Genomic DNA, 25,138 nt, shown 5'->3' with positions numbered 1-25,138 from the left:
TCAGAATGTTACCTTCAATAAAATCTTGGACGAGTTTGATATTGGGTCATCTGGGGTCAAAAACCGGGTCACCAGGTCAAGTCAAAGGAAAGCTTGTTGACACTCTAGAGGTCACAATTCGGGCCCAATCTTAATGAAACTTGGCCAGAATGTTACCCTCAATAAAGTCTTGGACGAGTTCGATATTGGGTCATCCAGGGTAAAAAGCTAGGTCACCAGGTCAAATCAAAGGAAAATCTTGTTAACACTGTAGAGGCCACATTTATTACTGTATCTTCATGAAACTTGGTCAGATTGTTAATCTTGATGATTTCAAGGTCCAGTTTGATTCTGGGTTATGTCGGATCAAAAACTAGGTCACCAGGTCAAATCAAAAGAAAAGCTAGTTTACACTGTAGAGGCCACATTTTTGACCATATCTTAATGAAACTTGGTCAGAATGTTAATCTTGATGATCTATAAGTCAGATTCAAATCTGGGTCAGGTGGGGTCAAAAACTAGGTCACTAGGTCAAATCAAAGGAAAAGCTTGTTAACACTCTAGAGGCCACATTTATGACTGTATCTTCGCGAAACTTAGTCAGAATGTTAATCTTGATGATCTCAAGGTCCAGTTTGAATCTGGGTCAGGTCAAATCAAAAGAAAAGCTAGTTTACACTGTAGAGGCCACATTTGTGACCATATCTTAATGAAACTTGGTCAGAACGTTAATCTTGATGATCTATAAGTCAAATTCAAATCTGGGTCAGGTGGGATCAAAAACTAGGTCACTAGGTCAAATCAAAGGAAAAGCTTGTTAACACTCTAGAGGCCACATTTATGACTGTATCTTCACGAAACTTAGTCAGAATGTTAATCTTGGTGATCTTTAGGTCAAGTTCGAATCTGGGTCATGTTTGGTCAAAAACTAGGTCACTGGGTCAAATTGAAGGAAAAGCTATTTAAGATAGAGGCCACATTTATGACCATATCTTAATGAAACTTGGTCAGAATGTTAATCTTTATGATCTTTAGGTCAATAGGTCAGGTGAGCGATACAGGGCCTTCATGGCCCTCTTGTTACAAAATAAGTCCCCTTTTCGACTTAGAAATTCTTGGTAAGCTCGTATCTCAGTAACGACTTGTGGGAATGGATTGAAACTTCACACACTTATTCACTGTGATAAACTGACCTATATTACACAGGTTCCATAACTCTATTTTGCTTTTTTTATGAAATTATGCCCCCTTTTCGACTTAGAAATTCTTGGTTAAAGTTTTGTATGTAAGCTGGTATCTCAGTACACACTAATGGGAATGGATTGAAACTTCACACACTTGTTCACTGTCAAAATCTGACATGCACTGTATAGGTCCCATAACTATACTTTGCATTTTTTTTCAAAATTATGCCCCTTTTTCGACTTTAAAGTTTTTGGTTAAGTTTGTGTATGTAAGCTGGTATTTCATTATCCACTTATGGGAAAGGATTGAAACTTCACGCACTTGTTCACCTTATGAGCTGATAAGCACTGTGAAGTTTCCATAACCCCTTTTCCCATTTTTACAAAATTATGCCCCTTTTTCGACTTTTGTATTCATTCAATTGACAAGGCTGTTGAATAGTCGAGCGTTGCTGTCCTCCGACAGCTCTTGTTAAAATTTATACTTCACAGATGGCATTGCCTTACTAAAAGAATGCCAAGCAGCGCTGCTGTATTATTCACGGGATATAGATAGACACAAGGAGGCGTTAGAAAGTTGAAATATTGCCTTATAACGCAACTTCACATGTTATGATGTGATAAAGCATCTGTGGGTGAGGGCTTACTAACTAAATGTTTGAGAGGTTCTTACGTAAATGTTTGAAACACTTGAACTATGCTTATATATTTGTATGAAATAAGGGTAGATATTGTGTGGACGAAGTCAAACAGAACTAAAATAGAAATAAAACTTACACTGAGAAACAACTGCAGAATAAGTTTTACACCACGCTAGTAAACTGCTTTCCTTTTTATACATAAACTTACTCGCGGCGTATGGCAACGTACAAAATCTACTGTAGTATTTTTGAAGGATAGAATTAGTAAATGGTGTGCTGAAAATCAAATAATACATGATGAACAGAATGATTTCATTAAAGGGAAGAGCACGACAGATCAAGTATATAGCTTGTCAAGTATTTCAGAAACTAGAAAACTAAGAAAACAGAGTACATTTACAGCTTTCACAGCTTTTAAAGGTTTCAGAAAAAGCCTATAATCTTATCCCCAGACATAAGTTATGGGAAAAGATTAGAGGGGAAAAGATTAAAAGGTGTGGTTGTAAGGGTAATATCTTAAATGCAGTTGTGTCATTGTTTAAAGATGTACAACGTCGCATTAGATTAAACGGCTTTGACTCTTCATGTTTTTATGTAAAATGTTGCCTGAAGCAAGGCTGTCCTTTATCTCCCATCCTGTTTAGCGTGTATATAAATTATTTAGTTTCTGCCATCAAAAAGCTAAATGTTGAGAGTAAAAGTTGATGATGCCGTAGTATGCATGTTATTGTATGCTGATGAATTAGTTCTGATTGCTGAAAATGCATGTGATTTACAGAAATGTCTTGATACATTAAATATTTGAGCCGCACCATGAGAAAACCAACACAGTGCATTTGCGACCATCATGGATCCAGACCAATCTGCGCATACGTGCATCCATGCTGGTCGCAAATGCACTATGTTGGTTTTCGCATGGTGCGCCTCATTTAGTGTAATAGCTACAAAATGGCAGTCAATATTGAAAAATAATATATTATACATTTCAGAACAAAAACTTGTCCTGTCACAAGTTATGTGTTACTCTAGGCGCATTCTGATTTTTTTTTTTTTGAGTGTAAGATGTAAAAACACGAGTTCTTTCATTATAGAGAATTTATTTACCAGAAATATGTTTGTTTGTTTGTTTGGGTTTAACGCCGTTTTTCAACAGTATTTCAGTCATGTAACGGCGGGCAGTTAACCTAACCAGTGTTCCTGGATTCTGTACCAGTACAAACCTGTTCTCCGCAAGTAACTGCCAACTTCCCCACATGAATCAGAGGTGGAGGACTAATGATTGCAGACACAGTGTCGTTTATCAAATAGTCACGGAGAACATACGCCCCGCCCGAGGATCGAACTCACGACCCAGCGATCCGTAGACCAACGCTCTTACCTACTGAGCTAAGCGGGCGGGTTTTTACCAGAAATAGGTAAAATAGGTAAATACAGTACAAATATGTATATGGAAATTCAATAAATCTCTAAAATTATTTTGACATCCATTTTGATCAAATATTTAAATTCTCATAACTTTCTTATTTTTCACCCGATTTTCAAAATTCTTTCACTTCTTTAAATGATTTAAGAACAGCCTCTCAAACACCGATCGAACAGAATTAGGTGCTTTACACAAATGAATTAGACTGTTTCTATCAACAGTGTTTCAAACGCCGATGTGATGTTGAATAAAGTCATGTAAATCAAAAACTTTTAGAATGGTGACAGTTTTTACATTTGTACTTCAGAGATGGCATTACCATACTAAAAGAATGCCATGCAACGCAGTTGTATAATTCGTATGATATAGATAGCCACAAGGAGGCGGTAGAAAGTTGAAATATTGTGAAGTGCATCGTCGTATACCAACGGGTACCTTAGAACGCAACCCCATATGTGATGATGATATAAAGCACTTGTGGGTGTGGGATTATTAACTATATATTTGAGAAGTTGTTATGTAAATGTCTGAAACTCTTGAACCATGCTGATATATTTATATGAAATAAGGGTAGATATTTTATGCATGGGGTCAAATAAAACTAAAAATAGAAATAAAACTTACACTCAAAAACTGCTGCAGAGCAATGTCTCAAGTTTTACACCATGCTAGTAAACTGTTTCCCTTTTATATATAAACTTACTTGAATTCATATTGCATTTTGTTGTGTCATTTTGATTCAGTGATTTACCAAACAGATCACAAGTCCTGCTGTCAAATTCACTAAATGCCACAGATGAGCATCAATGTATTTTTAGCAGAGCTTCTTTTTCCCAGTCTCAGGCCAGTATTGATTTTACCTGTACCTCCTGTAAATATCCGGGGTGAAGGCTACTTAACAGCTGATTTTGATTAGTGGATGAACAATTTCACAGGCTTTCCAATGGAATAGATGATATTTTCTTAAGGGGTGTGCAGGTGCTCTGAGCTGTAATTTGTTAGACATTATAATCTGCTGCACGACTCCTGTGGAAATAGCTTACGTCATAAACATGAATCCCATCGGTAATGAAACTGTGGCAGAGTTCGACTGCCACTCTATACGGATCGATCTCCCGTCAACGATTTACAGTTAACTCGTCCTCTAGTTAACTCGTCCCCCAGTCGACTCGTTCCCCTTTTGGTCATTTCGTATCTCTTGATTTCAAAAACGGTCATTTCGTCCCCAACTTTTCGGCCACTCCTTTTTAGTTTTTGTTTGTCAAAGTTTCCTAGATTATGATTAATATAATTATGATGTAAAATATGTGTTCTGTAAAATATGTTCTACATAAAAATATGAAAATTTACTTAAAAAAACTACATTCTGTTTTGCTGTATAAATACCCGATCGTATGTAAATGTGCAGATTGCGTGCACGTTTCGTAGCTTATAGTGTGCATTGTCTAATGCGGCCGTATATCTTTTTTAAAGATACTTCTTGATTCTATTACTGTTAATGAAATTAGGTGAAAATCAGTCAGTGAAGTTAGGGCCCGTTACTGTATTCATTTTATTCATTGGTGTATATACAAGAAACTAAAAAGCCAAGTTTAGACAAATATGACGGCATTGCTACGGACGTTTTTCCAGTTTCAAGTTGTTTTCCATGCAAGCGCCACTTTTGTTGAAACTTACGTAGCCAAATAACATGTATCTATCCCTTTGATTAACTTTATAATGGTTCAGCAAGGGAAAAAAAGGAACGCATGGGACAGTCAGTGGCAAAACACCAATGGGGAGCTGAAACGAAATCCCTCGGGTTAGGTTGGGCAAGGTCAAGTTTATAGTAAAATAAATTTCTTTGTTTGGGGTTTAGCACCGTTTCTTTTCAACAGTGTGTCAGTTATGTAACGGCGGGTAGTTAACTTAATCATTGTTCTTGTACACGTAATAACCAGTTCTACCCAAGTAACTGCCAAATTCTCTACATCAATCAGAGGTTTTTAACACCATTTGTACCTGTACTGTTTGAGATAGGTGATGACCGATATTTTATTTTTAATATTAATATATACAAACTGTTGAATTAATAACTCATCTTCAGTCACATAGCCGCTGCAAACAAATACATTAAAAATGGCACAGCTATTTTCAGGTGGAAATATATTCATAACTATTGTTTCAGTACTGAAACAGTTCCAACATATTGTATTCCTAATCCGACCCACGTGGACCTCCTTTCATACCGAGGTATGCCGGTGTGCTGAAAATCAAATAATACATGATAAATAGAATGGTTTAATTAAAGGATCATGTATATAGCTTGTTAAGTATTATAGAAATTAGAAAACTAAGAACACAACAGTACATTTATAGCTTTTACACATTTCAGAAAAAAAGCTTAATGATCTTATCCCTGGACTTAAGTTATGAGAAAAGATTAAGAGATGAGGTTTTAAGAGAGCTATTGTGGTCAGTCGTTGTCCGTCATGCGTCGTGTGTCAACATTTTCCTTTAAACAACATCTCCTCCTAAACCACCAGGCCAATTTTGACGAAACTTCACAGGAATATTTCCTAGATAGTCTGCTTTAAAAATATTTTCAAAGAATTGAATTCCGTACAGAACACTGGTTGCCATGACAACCGAAAGGAAAAACTTTAAAAATCGTTTTGTCCAAAACTACAAGTCCTATGGCTTTGATACCTGGTATGTAGCATTATCTAATAGTCCTCTACAAAGATTATTCAAATTATTCCACTGGAGTCAAATATGGCCCCACCCTGGGGGTCACATGGTTTATATAGACTTATAAAGGGAAAATTTCTTGTCCAAAACCACAGTGCATATGGCTTTGATATTTGGTATGTAGCATATTCTAGTGGTCCTCTACCAACATTGTTCAAATTATCCCCCGTGGTCAAATATGGCCCCGCCCTGGGGTTCACATGATTTAGACTTATATAGGGAAAAACGTTGAAAATCTTCTTGTCCAAAACCACAGGGCCTAGGGCTTTGATATTTGGTATGTAGCATCATCTAGTGGTCCTCTACAAAGGGTATTCAAATTATATCACTAGGGTCAAATATGGCCCCGCCCTTGGGGTCACATGGTTTATATAGACTTATGTAGGGAAAAACTTTGAAAATCGTCTTGTCCAAAACCACAGGGCCTAGGGCTTTGATATTTGGTATGTAGCATCATCTAGTGGTCCTCTACCAAGATTGTTCAAATTGTATCACTAGGGTCAAATATGGCCCGCCCTCGGGGTCACATGGTTTATATTGACTTATATAGGGAACAACTTTGAAAATCTTCTTGTCTAAAACCACAGGGCCTAGGGCTTTGATATTTGGTATGTACCATCATCTAGAGATCCTCTACCAAGATTATTCAAATTATATCACTAGGGTCAAATATGGCCCCGCTCTGGGGAGTCACATTGTTCATATTGACTTATATAGGGAAAAACTTTGAAAATCGTTTTGTCCAAAACCACAGAGCCTAGAGCTTTGATATTTTGTATGTAGCATCACCTAGTGGTCCTCTACTAAGATTTAACCTCCTGGGGTTTAAAATGGCCCTGCCACGCGGGGCACATGGTTTAAGTAGACCCAGGCGAGCGATCTAGGGTCATCATGGCCCTCTTCTTTAAGGAGTACAATGTTGCATTAGATTAAATGGCTTTGACTCTTCATGTTTTGATGTAAAATGCGACATGAATCATGGCTGCCCTTTATCTCCCATCCTATTCAACATGTATATACATGTAAATGATTAAGTTTCTGCCACCAAAGAGCTAAATATCGGAGTAAAAGTTGCTGATGACATAGTATGCATGTTATTGTATGCTGATGAATTAGTTCTGATAGCTGAAAATGCATGTGGTTTACAAAAACTTCTTGATACGTTAAACATTTGGTGTAATCGTACAAGTTGTGTAAGACAGATTTTAATACCGAAATTTGCAATACCACCTCAATATAGATGTGCAATGACTATATTTGGATGCTGCGTTGCACCAGATAGGATAGAGACAGGGAGGTATAAAAACCTAAATGAGAATGAGAGAAACTGTTTTAATTGTATTAACACAGTAGAAGATGAGAAACATGTTATGTTACAGTGTCCATTTCATATACAATATATGGAAGATCTCTTCAGCTCTATAAACCAGGTTAATAATAGTTTAAATCAATGAAAATGTAGTAAAATTTACAACCAAAGTCTGTTATAGCATTTTAAAACAAAGAAGGCTTTTATAATTATTATACTATAAATAAGAGATATCTTTTATAGTTCGACTGTTTGAATTTTTTTTTCCATAGTGCAAAGATACTGTAATCCTATGGAACCAAAAACTTGGTAATTGTTTGAAAAAAAATAGGCGTTTATAAGGAGTTTTTCATGTCGGATTACAATGAGATTTTTTGTGTCATAAACTGAACTTTTGCAGTTGTAAACATTAGATTTTGGAGTGTGATTTGCATTTGCATGCATTTTGAAAACTTTTTATATGGGTTCTACAGTTTTTCTACATACTGTTTAGCTGTTTTAATATGAAATAATTGTTTCCATGGTGAAACTGTTTGTATAAATGTTAAAATCTGAGGCCAATGAGTTTCGGAATGATCCGTCTCTTATATTTCGGTTAAAAAAGACACTTTTATCTGTTTTATGATGATTTTAATTTGCTTTTCCTGTGATAATATTTTACTTGACTACAAAACCAAGACATTTATCGACATAAACGAACTTGATTTTTTTCAGACAGCACAAATAAAATATATTTGTAAAGAATTGTGGAATATAATTCGCGTAAGATAACTAAGTTACAATATGCTGCATGAACACAAGAAAAAATGTCCATTATTTTAATCTATTCATTATGCAATAATTATATCATGGCGCAAATACAGGTTTTCTCATTTAAATAAATTAACCGAAAACAAAAATTATGATAGTTTATTTTCTTTCAACCGATCAAGTGTACTAAAGCACATAATCCGTTATACCAATATCAAGCGCATTCATTGACAATATAACGTAAAATATTGGGTGTGCACTTATTTTGCGAGTGAAGCAGGTAAGATCAAAATCGATGGACATAACAGCAGCTGCTACATTGATGTGATTTAACTTTGCTATCATATTACTGGGTCTCATTATGCATATCTATTACTTGGTACACAATAGGAGCATATATTCAAAGAATATCACGATTAAATTTACACAACGTCCTGTGTAAAATCATAAATCAGTTTTTTAATCTACTTGTTGTAGTATAGGCATGATATAAAGGAATTATAAATTCCACCTTTCCTATATATATTGTAGACTACAGAAGTTCTGTTTTTAACAAAGCCATGATAACACTGTTCAGTCAAAAGTTCATACTTTATTTTATACAGTATTAAACAGTTAACTGATCCAAAATCCAAAACATTGTTTTTCTTTAATTCACTTTTAATATAAGGTAATACTTTTCAAGTTATAAATAATTTAAAAAATACCCATTGGGTATGGTAATAGGACATTCATAAATTTTCGAATGATCCTGTAGAAAAAATTACAAAAATCTGATGTCAATATAGTATTTTCTACTTCAGCAAAATGCTGTCCCGTGTCATACTTATGCCACAAAGAGACTGCTGTACCCTAGCTGTAACTCAAGTCCTTTTTCGTGGGTGTGGTTGTTTGATCGATATCGTCGCTTTGGCACGCCTGTTCCCGGGTTAAGACTTATGTCCAGTTTTGTGACAGTGTTCATGGATAGTCGAACAGAACGTTACTCATCTACCTAACTACCTAAGTTATCAAAACACCGCAGTATACGCCAGTGAACATGAGTTTGACCAAGACATATACAGCTTAAACCAATTTTTGTTAAAGAAAACTTGCCTATATGTCCTTACATACCTGTACAAAAAGTAATTAACAAATGAGCTTTTTACCATTAAGATTTTTCTTCCATTATCAATCGTGTTTAAAGGAACAAATCTGACACTTCATATATCTGTTTCTGTAATACTTTCAAGGTTTTACATGAATCCCCGAGGTACGTTTCTATTAATTAGTCTTTTCTAAAAGAGCCATTTTCAGAAATAAAAATGTTGCCATTTTATGTCATTGTTAGATCCATGTTTAATTTTCTTTATTTTAGATGACCTTTCGTTTATATTTATTCGGGGTATAAATTGTTTGTTAATAACAGCGCACGAGGTTTCATGTTATTTTTTTGTCATTTTATACACTTGTGTTACACTGTAATGTCCGATTTTATGCAAACCGTTCAATTATTATCTATAAATTGATGAATATGGTAGGGAGAATAGAGAGGAATTATTAGCCGCTTAGCAATAATTATAACCAGCTGTTGCCCTTTCATCATGCCACGTTAAATCTTTAGAACAAACGTAGAAAACAAACACAGAATCGAACTTAAGTCCAATACCATAACTTCTCGCAGTTTTTGCTCAACGATGTCTTTTATAATTACAAAGAAATAAGAATAAAATAATTTTTATCCACGGAAAGAATGCAGAGGAAACGAACACGTGGTTATTACAGTGATACAGTGGAACTCGGAACACACATATTACCAGTCGCACGAATGAGGAAACTTACTATGTCAAACGTGGTCAAATATGCTGTATTTCTTGTGATCGCGTACATTATATATTCCGTATATCAAAAGGTAAGTCGATTCAAAAGGAATTTAAAACTCACAAATGTAAAATTGTTTCAAATGTTGTCAAATATGTTGTAATTCTTTTGATCCGTACATTATATATTCCATATATCAAAAGGAAAGTCAAATGAATTTGTCACACATGCCATGTAAACTAGTTGGACACAGTTTTGCAGTGTACTCTGTTACTTATTAGCGGATAACATGTTAATACTATAGAAAGACAATGGTATTTCTTTCTACTACTAATGATGACATGATCAGAGGAGAAATATATTTTAGAATAACTTCTCAGAGATGCCGACTGGCTTCAACATTTCTCAAGGAAATAAGAACGTCAATGTATTTTGTATATTAAATCTCGCTGCATACATAGTAATACCGGATTATACGTCATGTTGTCGTCAAAATAAAGAACAGTATCGAACGATCGATTGTACCGTTCTTACAACATTTAGACTGGGGAACAATGTCAATATCAGCTCTTCTTTAACATTCATAAAGTCATAAAAGTTCCGCCATTTTGCGAATATTGGGATTTATGTGTACAAAGTGGTTATAATATTACTTTGCATCATATCTTTTAAATAATATATTGGAAAAGTATGACGATTGACGACGTTGTTCCGAGTTAAGTGATATATTGCTTTATTACATGACTGCATTCTATTGTTTCTCTGATTGGCTGAAAACGGTTCGAAAAGTAATGAGTACATATCATATCAACTTATCTTGGGTTATAAATAGTACGATATAAAAATAGATCGAAGTAGGTGCTTGGAAAGCCAGTATCAACCCAATTTGGTTTAAAAATAGGCGGCAATCTTTCCAATTTCCATCGTCCAATATAATAAGAATACAATTGTAATAACAAACCTGACTATACATCTATTCATGTAATAAAACAATTATTGACTTTTTCATAGGTTGATATCAGTATTTATCAACCCTCAAAAAGTTATATTCACCTCGACTTCGGCTTGGTGAATATAACTTTTTTTGGGTTGATAAATATGAAAAAGTCGATAATTGTATAAAATCCTTCTTCCGTTGTCCGCTCAAACAGTTGCTGTTATTTTGTATTGATGGTCAGTATACTGCTGCGTTTATTAAATGATATTATCATGTAAAATTTAGGCATCCACATCCAATGTCGAATCTGATTACTGGGCTGACGAGCTGAAACAAAGAAACAAACAAACCGGTTCAAATCCAAATGAACACAATAAAAACGATGCTATTGATGAGGCAGAGCAAAGGGACGAGATAAACAAACGTGTTAAACAAGAAATTAACAAAGTATTTGAAGAATTTAAAAAACAACAAGACGAAAAAATGAACAAAGTTAAAAAAGAAAACGTAGATGTTTTCAGAGACTATAAAGTAGGTTTAAACAAAGTCGAACAGGACGAAGAGAATATAAACACGAACGACAAACAACAGTTGTTTCCAGACGACAACGGCGAAGTATTTAGAGACTTTGATATGGATGAGAAAATAAGAAATGATGATCTGGTCTCACAAAATGAGGTAAACGCTGCTGCAGATGATGCTGATGAGAAAATAGACTACGGAATGTTTGAAGAAGAAGAAGACATGGAGAAGGAAAGGGAAGAACTAGAAGTTGAGAAAGAAATAGAAGAACGCCTCGCAGAAGCCTTTAAGGTTTGTAATAAGAAACAGTAGACTTTAAGCATTTTAGTTAACCCATTTTTAGTAACGTGGTCTGGTTCGTTATAAGTACCCTTTCATTCCATGTTATTGACTGAAGACCGTTCCAAAAAGCGTGGCCCGACTATGTTCCTAAGAGAGATTGTTTTGTCCTTGGTGTTTATTTTACTTAGTCTATTTTCTATCGATGTTTTTCATTACAGCTCTAGTGCAGTCGTTCTCTGCATGTCACAAAATCATTACCATCGGAGCGTTCGGCAAAAATACGCATGTTTTAAATGTCCGCACGCATTTATTGTATAATATGCATAATATACTGACTAAAGGTTAGGGTTAGGATTATAATGGTTGCAAAATATATACATTAAAAATGTCATATCACAGGCGCACCTGGGGCCGTATTCATAAAGCATCTTAAGTATAAGTTTTGACTTAAGTTTAAGATTTTACTTAAGTTTGTGGTGATTTCAACTTAAGTCTAGGTAAAAACTTAAGTTCTAGTCATAAAACAGCTTAAAACTTAAGATACGTAAGAAATGACTTAAGTCAGAAAATAAAATAGCGTGGTGAGTACGATTAAAGTGTTGTTTTCAGATAAAAACACTTTAAACATAATTGTGCATGTTGTATCTGTCTGAAATTAATGTTGTTTTTTTTTAATGTTTTCGTCCACAATAAAAAACAAGAATTACTTATTAAGTTGTTTTATGAATAACAAATATACTTAAGTAAAATAAATTTCTAACCTAAGTAATACTTAAGTAAATAATCAATTTCTTATAATTATACTTAAGATGCTTTATGAATACGGCCCCAGACAGTCATTTTCTATACACTATACATGTTTACACTGCGGCAGGGTTTTGTTTTCGGAACTCTGCATTCGTAGAATGTATGACCCTTTCGAAACGAAATGTAAAAGAAATATATAAATGTTTACCGTTATATCTGGATTTCTATCGGTGACAAAACATTACTATCTAGTATTAAACAAATAAATATATTTCTATATTGATGCAGTCAGTAAATTAGACATTTGTAAATGATCGTGCAAACTTGTTATTATAGATGTATATGAACTTAGGAGAAGCAAGTATTTGCTGATACTAGATTATCATTGTTAATATTCATTCGTGCTTTTCTAAAAGTAACATTTCATTTCCTTTCATTTATAATAACGTTCACTTGTTTACCATAGATATTTACAGCTGACTAATCTGCCGGCGACATCCATGCAGAAAATATATATGTTTTCGTGTATGATCAAAATATTTTTCCCCGAGTGAAAAACTTGAGTAGATATCACCAGTATTGCAATATTTAGTCACAGGTAAGGTAAAATGCGCCACCTGCCGATTTTCAACCGACTGTTATGAAATCTTCACAAATTAAAGTTGACGATATTTTGGTCAGACTGGTATTTTTTCAGTTGTCTGTTGTTCTTCATTTTGCTGCATTTTGGGATGAGTTTGAAAAAGGGAAAGAATGCAGCCATCTGTATTTGAACTTTTCTACCTTCTCATTTTTCATTAGTCTCAGTTGTAACGGAACTTCCATTTTCAATTCTACAGTTAAAATACCTCTGTAATAGTTAAAGATGTTTTGTCGGGCAATACGAAAATGCACTATAGCCGCTTTCGCGGTATATTTCGGAAACTCTGAAGAACGTGTTAGGAAGACAAACTGGTTTGTCATGTGATTTATTTCACCTTACGTTGATGCCAGTACGCGTTGGAGTTACCCGACACTCACATTTGAACCATTATTTTAGGCGGAAATTATTACTGGTTTTCGTGCTAAAACCCATAGAAATAATCTTTGTAAAATAAAATCTGCTTGCAATTTATTTTAATTTGTGTTTTCCAAATTTTTCATGCTTAACAATAATAATGGCTTATGATGAATTTCATTTCTTAAGTTGATATTTCTATGTTAAGAAATCAGCGGATAAACAAAGATAATATATCTACGGCCTAATCGGAAATAGTAGACATGGGGTGATAACTTGACAATTATGTTATACACAAGATTGGATGGCTTAAATTCTATTAAATTATATTTGTGACCAAATGGTACCAAATAAGCGTGTCATTTAACTTTCGATTTCAGGTTGTTTTTTTCGACTTTTCTATCATCTAAGTTCCATCTTATATAAAGATCTATCTTATACAGATGTTATCCACCGTTGATTATGCAAATACTCACGTGACCAAGAATCTACCGGCACTAAAATAAATCTTAAATTGACATTTCATTGTTAATATTGATATTACAAAATGGACATCAAATGTTCATGTTTTTGGTCAATGGTAAATATCTTACAGACAAGGCACCTATTATCACTGCACTATATATATATATACATGATACTAAGTTACCATCGCAATATTGATTGTAAAGCTTCCCGATATATATTTATATATAAGTAGGTAATAATGATACGAGGGGAATTCTAAAAGTTTTGATATAAACACCATAACTTCATAGAAAGATAAGGTTTTCATCATTAAACTCATGATCATATCTTGAACAGGTATGCATATCAGTTAGTTATACGAAAACTGTTTATAAGGAATTTTTTGTTATACGTTTATAAGAAAATTCGGATATAATGAACAGATTTTGCTTAGAAATAATGAAACTACAGTGTCGCTTTTGATAAAGCCAAGTGTGTGCTTTTCACAGCTTTACGATGGCAAAATACATTCGACATTACTCTGAAAGTTTATATACAGCATTGAGATAAGTTTTACACTAATTGAATGGTATGTAAAGTCAAAACTATAATCCGAGGTCCCAAGGACTGAGAGTCAATAAATTCGACTATTGACCTTTAAGCCATTTTATATGTGTTTAATTGTATTCGTAACAGCAAAATCATGTTCATATTTGTCTTCTTAAAGTTTTTATCTAATCCTACTTTTTCAACCGCCCTAACTATGGACAGACAATTTATATAATAAGTCATGTAACGAACCTGTATATGATATTAACTTTAAAGGTTAAACACGATTTTTTATTAATGCATCTTGCACATCTGATCGACTTTTTGGTACCCAAGTTTAACTCAAAATTAAAATAAACAGACTCCAGCCTACCCAGAGTAAACTTATTCGTTTTATTTTGAATGTAGATAGCAGGTCTCACATTGCTTTGGACCACTTCAAATACTTGAACTAGTTGCCAGTCTCAAAAAGAGTGGACCAGACTACACTCTGTCATGTCTTTAAAATTAAAATGGTTACTGCTCCAGTTTATCTTGGTGAGAATTTAATTCCACTTAGTGTAGTTCATAGTCGCTGTACCAGGTCAAATATGACTGCTATTCCTGTCCCGGATACCTCTTTTAGTTTCTACATCCATGACAATGGACGTTATGCACTGCCCAAAGTTTTGGTAAAAGGTCATTCTTGTACAGAGGTGTGTGCTTGTGGAATAGTCTTCCTCAGGTTATCAGAAATAGTTTAACCATTGACCAGTTTAAGACTACCATTTGCTGGTCGTTTAAAGTTTTTAGCTCCTTTTCAGACTTGAAATGTAATATATCTATTTAACTTTAACAAAGTTATTGGGCTTTTTAAAGAAACTTTAAGCACACCCCTCATACGTTAAAGAATAACGTTTTCTGTTAGCTATTTGCTCGTCGTTTATTATTTTCGTAAATAAAAGTGATACTCTTCTCACTGTCATTATTATAGACAGATTAAGAATGATTTTAAACAGCATTCAGATATGTTTTACATAACATGCATTCTGTTACAATCGCGTATGTTAGGATTTCACCTGGCGAGGATAACTTGTATTTACACTTTCCCGTGACTTTGAAACATAGTTGGGGTAAGAGTGAGGTTAAGCGCACCATAAACTGGTTTAAACTCACCAGTGGTGGTTTTGCCACTGACCGTTGCAAGGCAGTGCCCCATTTGTTCCTTTATTTGTTCGTTTTGTTCTATTGTGTGCCCCATTGTGTTCCTTTATTTGTTCGTTTTGTTCTAGTGTGTTTGTGTGTGTGTGTGTGTTTGTGTTGGTCTTGTGAGCGACCGCGTGCTGGGTTAACGTTTGGAGAGGCTGCGTTTTTGGAACGTGGCTTTCCCTGTTGGATATTTATCCCTGTTTTTTTTTTGCACCGTTTTCAGTACTTTTACCAATTATTTCTAAATCACATTAAAGTAGTTCTGCACATTCGGATCAAAATGTTTTCTACAATGTAGAATTTGATTAAATCCTGATTGTTCAAAACTTCACAATATACTTAGAACATTCAGCAAATAAAAAAGATAGGGTCGTGTGCTTGATTACTTGCTAGTTTGGTCCAGTGTAAGCTTTTACAATGGAAGTCTATGGGAAACCACAATTTTCATAACATTTTCGGGCATATTTCTTTTTTCTTCAACGCAGATTGTAAATAAAACTTCTTCGTTGATAAAGATATGGCCATTTATATGGTAACATAAAGTCCGTGTCCTTGTTTTTGAGATATTTGCCCATGATTAAAGTGATCCGTACATTTCAAGCTGATTCTAAGACATTATTGGAATTATTTAACGTGCTATATGTTTTAACTTTATAAAGGTAGTAACGTTGCCTATGCAATATATTTATTCACTGGTTGCCATAAATTCTTACAATGACGATGAATCCAGGCTATACTCTACGTTATCCGGATAAATGACATTACGCCATTACTTCCGGTTTATCAAACGTGTAGGATTACCTTAACTAAGATTCATCTTTTCGCATACATATTGAATTATTTATAATGGCTTTTAATTTGTACTTTATTCATTTCTGCAATAACAATCTACATACTCAAGATTAGTCCGTCTGTAGACAGATTCTTTATAAGAAATGTTTCATGAAGCATAACCTAAAATACTTCAACAAAATATAATTCTACTTTTGAAATAAAACACCTGCATACACGCATAATATTAAGTATGTATTGATTCATTTTTAAATACCAATTTTTTTCAGGAAGCAATTCACGAAGCTGCAGAAGAAGTAGAAAAGAAAAAAGTTGAAGAAGACAATAAAATGATGAATATACAGCAAAATCATCAACCTAACATTGCTGGTGGTGACACAATTAATGCTGGCAATATTAAAGTTCCAGAAGTACAACCAGTGTTTCAAAAGAAAGAAGAATTTAAGTTTGCCGTAAATAATGTTGGTACGTAAATACTGTTAAATCATTAGTATTCGCAACGGACTCCTACATGCAACCACGAAATCTATCAAATTTACTCCTAATGAATAAGCAGACGGTTTTGTTTTTATATTTAAATGAATATGTTTCCTAGGAAATAATCCTATGAATAAAACAACGATTCTTAAACATGTTAAAATGCATTTTTGCTACAGAGACAATTGAGCTGAGTGTGCTATCATTTTTGCATTCCATGCTCAATGGATCTTCCTATTTAATTAAATATATAATATCTTTTTATTTCTTTGGCAGTCTACGTTGTTACATTTCTCACTGTAAGCCAGTAACGAAAGTTTAAAATGATAAAAACTTTGTTTTACTGACTGAATACATAATAATTATATTTGACCTACACATCTTTTTTTGTTTTGTTGGGTTTAAAGTCGCACCGACAAAATTATAGGTCATATGGCGACTTTCTAGCTTCGATAGTGGAGGACTACCCCAGGTGCCCCTCCGTGCATTATTTCATCACGGGCGAGCACCTAAGGAGAGCCACCGACCTTCCGTAAGCCAGCTGGATGGCTTCCTCACATGAAGAATTCAACGCCCCGAGTGCGACTCGAACCCACATCGGTGAGGGGCAAGTGATTAGAAGTCTTAACCGCTCAGCTTCGAGCATTCGATCGCAGTAAAGTAAGTTAGTGTAAGCACCAGCCTTGTATGTCTTATAATTGCATATTACAGGCAAAAGGTTAAATCCGATGCAAGTTCGACAGATGAATGAAAACGCACGCCGTGATGCTCTTCGGCATGACGATGATCACGAGTTCCCACCCTTTGTAACAGCAGTAAGGGAGACAACTGTTAAACAAGTTACACAACTTGTTGCATCAGTTCAAGAATTTTTTCCAGGGAGGAAAATTTATATATACGATCTAGACCTGAATAAAGATACCAAGAGACAGGTGAGTTTTCTAAATGTCCCATATTTGAAATGTGATGTATGTCCAGGCTTGCTTCTTTTATTCTCTTTGTTTCTTTGCTTCTATTTCGTGCATTCTGTAAACATAAGTTAATTGATATACATGTACTACATCTGTATTCTTTTACTCGGATGTTTGTCGATTTGTTTTGTTGTTTCTAAGGACACATTTATATAAATGTTTAACAACTTTCCACCTTGAATAGTGGAAGTATGAGAACCGTGGTACCCCGATGGACAGTGTTTAAGACACGAGCTGGTACTTTGGTAGAAGACCTTCCTAACGTTAGCACAAAATCATGTTTATCCTAAGTGGTGTTTCAAACCAGCTTAAACAAAGGACAATTAATTCGAAGTCAATAAACACAACCACACTGTCCTGAAGGCAAAAAGGAGTAGTCGTATTCTGGAATATGCGGAACCGTCCTGAAGGTGACGACAGCCGGGTTTTGATATGGCTGATCAATTTAGATGCTGTTGGATTTGGCTTTGGGTAATACTCATTTGAGTTCGACCCTGAATTTTAATTTTGATAGCTTAGTTTACATGTTATGAAAATTAGGATTTAGTTTAAAAGATAGTTCGTCAGTTATAGAATAGGAATAAGGTATTTACATGGAATCATCGAATACCTTTAAGTTTGTTTTCATATTCATGTGACGAAAATATATTATCTAAATATATTAGAAATTCCAAATTAATTTTAATTGATATAGTACTGAGTGAGGATATTAGCATCTTTGTAGACATTGTGGGAGTTTTTTTATTATTCAAAACTACTAGGCTTATGCAATATTTATTAGTGATAAGAACAATAGTTTATACAAATAATTTTCGTTAAATCTGAAATGTTGAGATATAGTCTTGTTTATAAAATACATTGATTTAACTTTGGAAGAAGTATCGCTTCACATATACAAAAACAGAAATCTGCAGTCTGTTGATAATGGTCGACAAATTTAGGGTATTATCTTCTATCCTCCGCTCCTCCTTCCAAACTAAAACGTTTTTCATATTATCTTATTTTTTGTTTACGTGTCATCATTGTACGACGAATCTATAACATATATATATAATACATAACAGCAATACATGCAGTGTAGGTACAATGTCATCTCAGGTTTTGAAGTATAGGAGACTTATTATCACAGATAGTCATCACATGCCTCACATACATCAAGTCGCTAGCTGAAATTGAAACCAAACTATAGAAATTGTTTTAGAAGATCGGCTTTCACACTATATCAGATCAATGATGAACTAAGTAGCAGCTGCTCCTCTGAATAGATAAAACACTCAGAACAAAATGTTATTTTTCTAGGGTCGTGTGCGAGTGCTTTAACGTTTAAAGTTAAAAATTAAATTCGAGAATATGAGCTGCTTCAGTATATATGGAGCTTTTGAAAAGTAGTGGCAACAGTGGCGGGCTAACCATACCTCAGTCATGTTCCAAGAAATGACCATGTGAGACCTAAAATGTACTGTCCGCTTGACTGTACACACTTATCCAGCTGCAAAAGCCACTCAGAAAAAGCATTTTGGAAGCGGTCTTTAGGTATACTGTTCCACTGATATGCCACACTTGTGGGTGCACCTACAAATGCTGAAAATACTGCACTGTTGCCAATACTTTTCAAATTCTCCTTGTATTTTATTACTTGAAAATGACCTAATTTGTCCGTGAGTTAATAGGAGGAAACCATCCTTGGTCAAATTTACAACAACAAAAAAATCCGGTGAGATACAATTATGGCATCTCATTTTGCAAAATGAAGTCGGGTTTAATGCCACGCGATGAAAGTATAGAAAAAAATATCTAAATGACATCCTTAATCTTATGTCGATTTTGAAATACTTTCACACTTTCTTTGTAAATCTCAGCAGTAGTTTAATAAATTTGTTTCGTCTAAAAACTTGGCCACCTATACGATATACTGAAAACTTTAAACATCTTCTTCTCAGAAAAATGCTGCAAAGTTTTAAAATAAATTTCTCACAAATGATCCTTTGTTGACCCTCCCCGAGATTGTTCGAATTTTTCTGATTCGTCAGAAAACATCGTCGGGGGCGCTGTCACTTTTACCTTTCAATATACATATGATGGAAACTTTAAAAATCATCTTGTTAGAGACAACTGGCCCATCTCCTTTTAAACCATTGATCCCATAATATTGTGACAGACAAATTCATTGGGCGAAACTTTACTAAACTTACTACAAGCCGTTTTGATTTGTCAAAAAAAGTCGTGGCTGAATTGGGCAGGTCAAATTTTAACATATTAGTTCTAAAGTATTCTCCTCTGAATCAGCTGGCAGATTTTCATAATAATTTGGCAAAACGTTTCTTGTTATATAATAATTATACGTTTCAGCAGTGAAACTCTAATGAGCGATATAGAGCCAACATGGATCTCCTGTCATACAACATCTACCGTAAAATAATAATTTAGTCGTTTTAAGTAAAACGCTTTAAAAGTGTACAAATCTGTATCAGGAAAAAGTAATACAGAGAAAACAATGAAGGTTATATGATATGGAAATATGAGATATGAATCGTGGTTTTAGTGATTTTCATTTGGACACGAATAATACAATATTGTTCATCCTCACAATCCAAACACGTAATTTCATTTTTGCCCAAATGAAAACAACAGAGATGTGATTAATTTCTTAAACAAACATTCATTCACCTGTCATCTTTAAGCATCGAATAACAATATATCAACATCAGAAATGATGCATTTTGATTAATAAATAACGACATCATCACTGAATGAATATCCCTGTGAATACTGTACATTAATGCGTTACCGGTCACGAAACACTTCTGTCGCACCTCGCGTGTGAAAGGTGGCAGTAGATTCTAGCCCGAGCTATGAACAAATACAGAAAATGGATCGCCGCGTTATTGTTACAACAGTATAATTTCCTGAGAGTGAGGTTTTTGTGTGTGTTTTTTTGTTGTTGTTGCTTTCTTGGTAGGGGAGAGATTGAAGTTGAAAATCTGCCTTTATTTTTTCTTCGACCAGAAATAAAATGTTTTTTTTTTAAAACTCTTTTGCTTTTATGTAGTACCTTACAATTGCACTAAATTTGAATAAGCGATTTTCTAGCAACAATATCTTTTCATTTGAAAATGGAACGTACGGCGAGATGAAATTTTAATTACCAACGTTTAAAATTATGTTTCATTTGGATAAATCAGCGAATGAAAATGTCTAATTATGTACCTCATTATGATACAGATGAATATTGTACTTTGTATTAACTTATTATTATCGTTTCTTTCCAGATTTCAGAAAAAAAGCAGTATTGTATTTTTAGCAACTAGTGTCTCTTATACAACAGTTTAGTTAATCATTTAGATTCATGTTTTGAAAAGAAACAACACAACCTAACAGATATTATATTGGAAATTAATTAAGTTAATTAAAAAGCTGCTTTGCCGTAAGGTACGTGCATTAACAAAATCATGTATTTTGGTCATAAAAAGCTCTTGCTTACGTTTGACAAATGGTAGTTCTAAGAACTGCATGTTTCAGTTACAGAATCAAAAAGACTGACTTCAACAAATATAATCAACAGTTAATTTGTAATGGCAACACTTATAAATACAGTATAAACTTTTACATACATGCGTAATAATCAAAAACAGTATGTTTAATCTTAGAAAGAAAAATATATCAAATGAACACAATTACACAAATATTGGCGTAAACTCGAACAAATATCATCCGTCAAAATTTAATAGCAAAATAAGAATTGAAACAAATGGAACTGGACAATCCATATATAGGCAAGCAAAGTTACTACGTGTTTCAAGCATCGTCATATAGTTTTACATAACATACTACATGCGCTCATTAAAAGCTTTCTAATCTATATACAGCAAAAACTTGTAACGGCTAAAAACGGAATACTGAACAACAGTCACGTGACTTCAGGGACGGCCACTGATTGACTATAAAAGGGCTTTTTGAAAAATAATTCAACTATAGTTTTTCAAAACGAATAATAAATCACATGCATTAGCAGCATCAACCAGATTTATCTCATAAACATATGACAGGCAGCTTGTATTGAAATTCTACTCCGAACAGTCTATTATACTTAGTAGGTGGACACAAGCCTTAAGAGAACACATCACCACAGCTTTAAGCATAACTATACACAATATCAGTAACAAACGCAGATGGATATGTATTTGATATAAACATATTTAATAATTATGTGTGAAATATTGTTTTCAATTATTCACAAACATAAATATGTAATGGAACCCTTTGCTACTCAATATTGATTAAAGTACAATTATTTGAACTAACTGATTTTAGGAATTATCATTGTTGTCAATGCGTTTTTCAGTCAATTTCGTTAATTTTCGGTGAAAAAATAGCGTTATTTTACATCAAAAACATTCAATTTTGACTAAACGTTTTCATGTATATCCCGAAATTTGCCGTGCTGTTTAATAGCAGGTTATCCGGCTTATCCCGTCGATGTACCGAATTCATGTGCGCGAAACGAGAATCAGTGCAAACTGAATCAAATCGCTGTACCTGTGGTGACTGGCATATACAGTCGAGCCCGCCTGTATTTATATCATATGTCTCTTTTACTGGTTGAAAGTGCGGAGGTTGAAATTGCGGATGGGAATACCTGACTCGAGGGTAACTGTTTAGACGGAACGAGACTCTGCTGTGTTACCGCAAAGCAGTTACCCGACGGCCAGATATTTCCGCCTGCACCTTCAACCAGTGGTAGAACCGTTTTCTTGCATACCATATTCATCAATAAGAAGAGAATATGACATAAAACGAAATGTTTCTTTCATGCACTATTTTTTTTGGAAAAAGCGTATGAATTTTAGCATTCATTAATAAATTACAGCATGTGCGTCATCTTAGACAATGGGGTTATATACATTGTATATGTAATTTAGTTGGCGACGTTATGGCTTATTCTTTGATAAAATGAAGAACTTGTAAAAATAAAATTAACACAATTATGCTGGCAATAACCTTGATTAAAAGTTATTGACTGAGATGCATGACAGGAGCATGACAAGAAATATACATCAAAATATCATATCCCTAATGTATAAAAATGTCATACGTTAATAATATGTCATTGAAGGGAATGTTAACGAATTTAGTATTGTTTATATGCATGGGCATATTGTTGAACAAAAAAAAAAGAATTAATAAAATAATGTATTTTTTATCCTGTATCGCTCAATACGTTTATAAACTTACCATGTTTAACACATTGAAGATATACTCTGTAAAATAGTCAAAGTTCTTCTTCGAAATGCGGTATTTAGCCAGATATAAAAATATGGATTGGTACAGTTGTTGATTAAATACAGTCTTGTCAACAAAAATATCATAATTCTACCATGTGCATTGTTTCTGGCGTTATTTGTTGTTGTTAAAATGATTACTGCTAAGGCTGGAATGATTGTCGAAACAATAAACACCACTGTTACAAGGAACATTAATTTCGTTGTTCTCACAGCCATTCCGTAATGATCCATCTGGAAGGAAGTAGTTGTAGTTTCGGTAGGAGCGATTGTTGTAATTGGTGCTGGGCTTATTTTCATCCTAGATTTTAAGATAATCATTATTCGAATGTACGAGTAACAAATTACAAAACTGCACAAAGTGGTAAGAGTTATGATGATTAGATACAAGATTTTTTGAAGTAACATTCTTGAGGGATCATAAATACAGTACCCTAGACTATTATTCCCTGTACAAAAAGCTGCCATTATACCCAAAATCGCAGTTAATCCGAACGTTATAAGTGCACTTTTTAACGCTTGCGTTGGAGTGAACTGTTGACTTTGTAACTTCGTCTTCCGCAACCTGTCGAGCCCAATAAATGCTATAATTACTGTTGATGCCGAAAATATCATATGTAAAACAAAGTTGTGAAATCTACACCCGAAATTTGAGCCAATACTAGGCCACCATTGCTTTGTTATTGTGACATAAATGGGAACACACAACACTAGTGACATTACATCACATATCGCCAGAAACGTAACAAACCAGTCGGTAGAAGTTTTTCTTTTGATTCCAGCTTGTACTACTATTACAAGAACATTCCCAGGCAATCCCGTAAAGAAAACAATCATCATTAGAATTGTAAGAATTTGCCGGCACCACTCAGGTACTAACGCCACTAGGCCAATTTTCACATTTATATACAAATCGGTATTGTTTTGCAAACTTGTAACGTTCATTTCCATTTCCAGTTAGAAAATCAGCAAATTTGGACTCTCCATAAAAATGTCTTTGAAATAATTTGGTCTTCACTTTGTGTTGATAATTATGCGTTTCCAAAATACATTTTCGCTTTTCTGCTAGTCACGCAAGGGCAACTGTTTTAAATATCAACTTCAACGTACATGTCCTCTTAAATTCCGACAATTTATTGGATTTCTCCAGTTACGTTAACCGTGCGACTTTAACAATCGCAGCATTTTTTCAAATTGCGCTATTGTTGTATTTCCTCGTAGTCTTTTATTCTTACTTGTAATTCTACACGGTTATGAGTCTATCATCCCTTAGTGACAAACCTGAAATGGAAAAAGTGAAATGAACATAAGTTACATTGAACAATTATATTGTTACAGAAAATAGAACAAGAACGTTTGATATGAGACTCAGGTTCTCATCAACAATTTTTAAATTCTTCCCCTATCACTGCGTTTTTGCTGTTTCTAAATGGTCGTAATTCCAAACGATCGTAATATCATCGTTATACTGAAAATACAAGGAAGTTTGATATGAGACTCAGGTTCTCATCATCTATTTTATACTAATGACGAAAAAAGGTAATACAGTGAAACCCCTACAAAGAGAAACGCTTCAGACGGTTTAGAGGGTTTGTCCATTTAAAGAATTTTTGTCAGCAGGAAGTTCGGTTTGAAGGAAATATGCAGAAAATTAAGAAAACAGCGTATATTGGCACTGCATTTCATTCTTCAGTAAATAAGGTGATAAACTTTGATTATTTATAATTTATTTCATTCGTTTAGCATTAAGTCTTGACTCATAATCTAACAATTTTATCATAGACATCTCACAGTTTTTTTTTTTTCTTTTGCATTTTAAACACCTTTATATGAGCCGCGCCATGAGAAAACCAACATAGTGGGTATGCGACCAGCAAGGATCCATACCAGCCTGCGCATCCGCGCAGTCTGGTCAGGATCCATGCTGTTCGCTAACGGTTTCTCTAATTGTAATAGGCTTTGAAAGCGAACAGCATGGATCCTGACCAGACTGCGCGGATGCACAGGCTGGTCTGGAACGTTGCTGGTCGCATACCCACTATGTTGGTTTTCCCATGACACGGCTCATATGTTTCTTACCACGCCTTTCTTAGTAAACAAACGGATATCCTTATTCATTAACCGTGCTCATTTT

The 25,138-nt window shown here is 34.3% G+C and overlaps 1 protein-coding gene across 1 annotated transcript in view; it reads left to right on the top strand.

The window, feature by feature from the left end:
- The first annotated feature begins 9,601 nt into the window (after positions 1-9,601).
- Positions 9,602-25,138, top strand: part of LOC123554262 (uncharacterized) — a 31,736-nt gene continuing 16,199 nt past the window's right edge. The window contains exons 1-4 of the mRNA XM_045344275.2: positions 9,602-9,907; positions 11,039-11,566; positions 16,547-16,742; positions 17,466-17,686. Coding sequence (XP_045200210.2) covers positions 9,749-9,907; positions 11,039-11,566; positions 16,547-16,742; positions 17,466-17,686 — 1,104 coding nt within the window. The 5' untranslated portion in view covers positions 9,602-9,748. The remainder of the gene's footprint in view (positions 9,908-11,038; positions 11,567-16,546; positions 16,743-17,465; positions 17,687-25,138) is intronic.

Source organism: Mercenaria mercenaria, chromosome 7 (assembly GCF_021730395.1).
Source record: "Mercenaria mercenaria strain notata chromosome 7, MADL_Memer_1, whole genome shotgun sequence".
In the NCBI taxonomy this organism is placed as follows: domain Eukaryota; kingdom Metazoa; phylum Mollusca; class Bivalvia; order Venerida; family Veneridae; genus Mercenaria; species Mercenaria mercenaria.
Note: the sequence above shows the minus strand (reverse complement) of the source record. Positions and strands in the feature narration are given on the sequence as shown.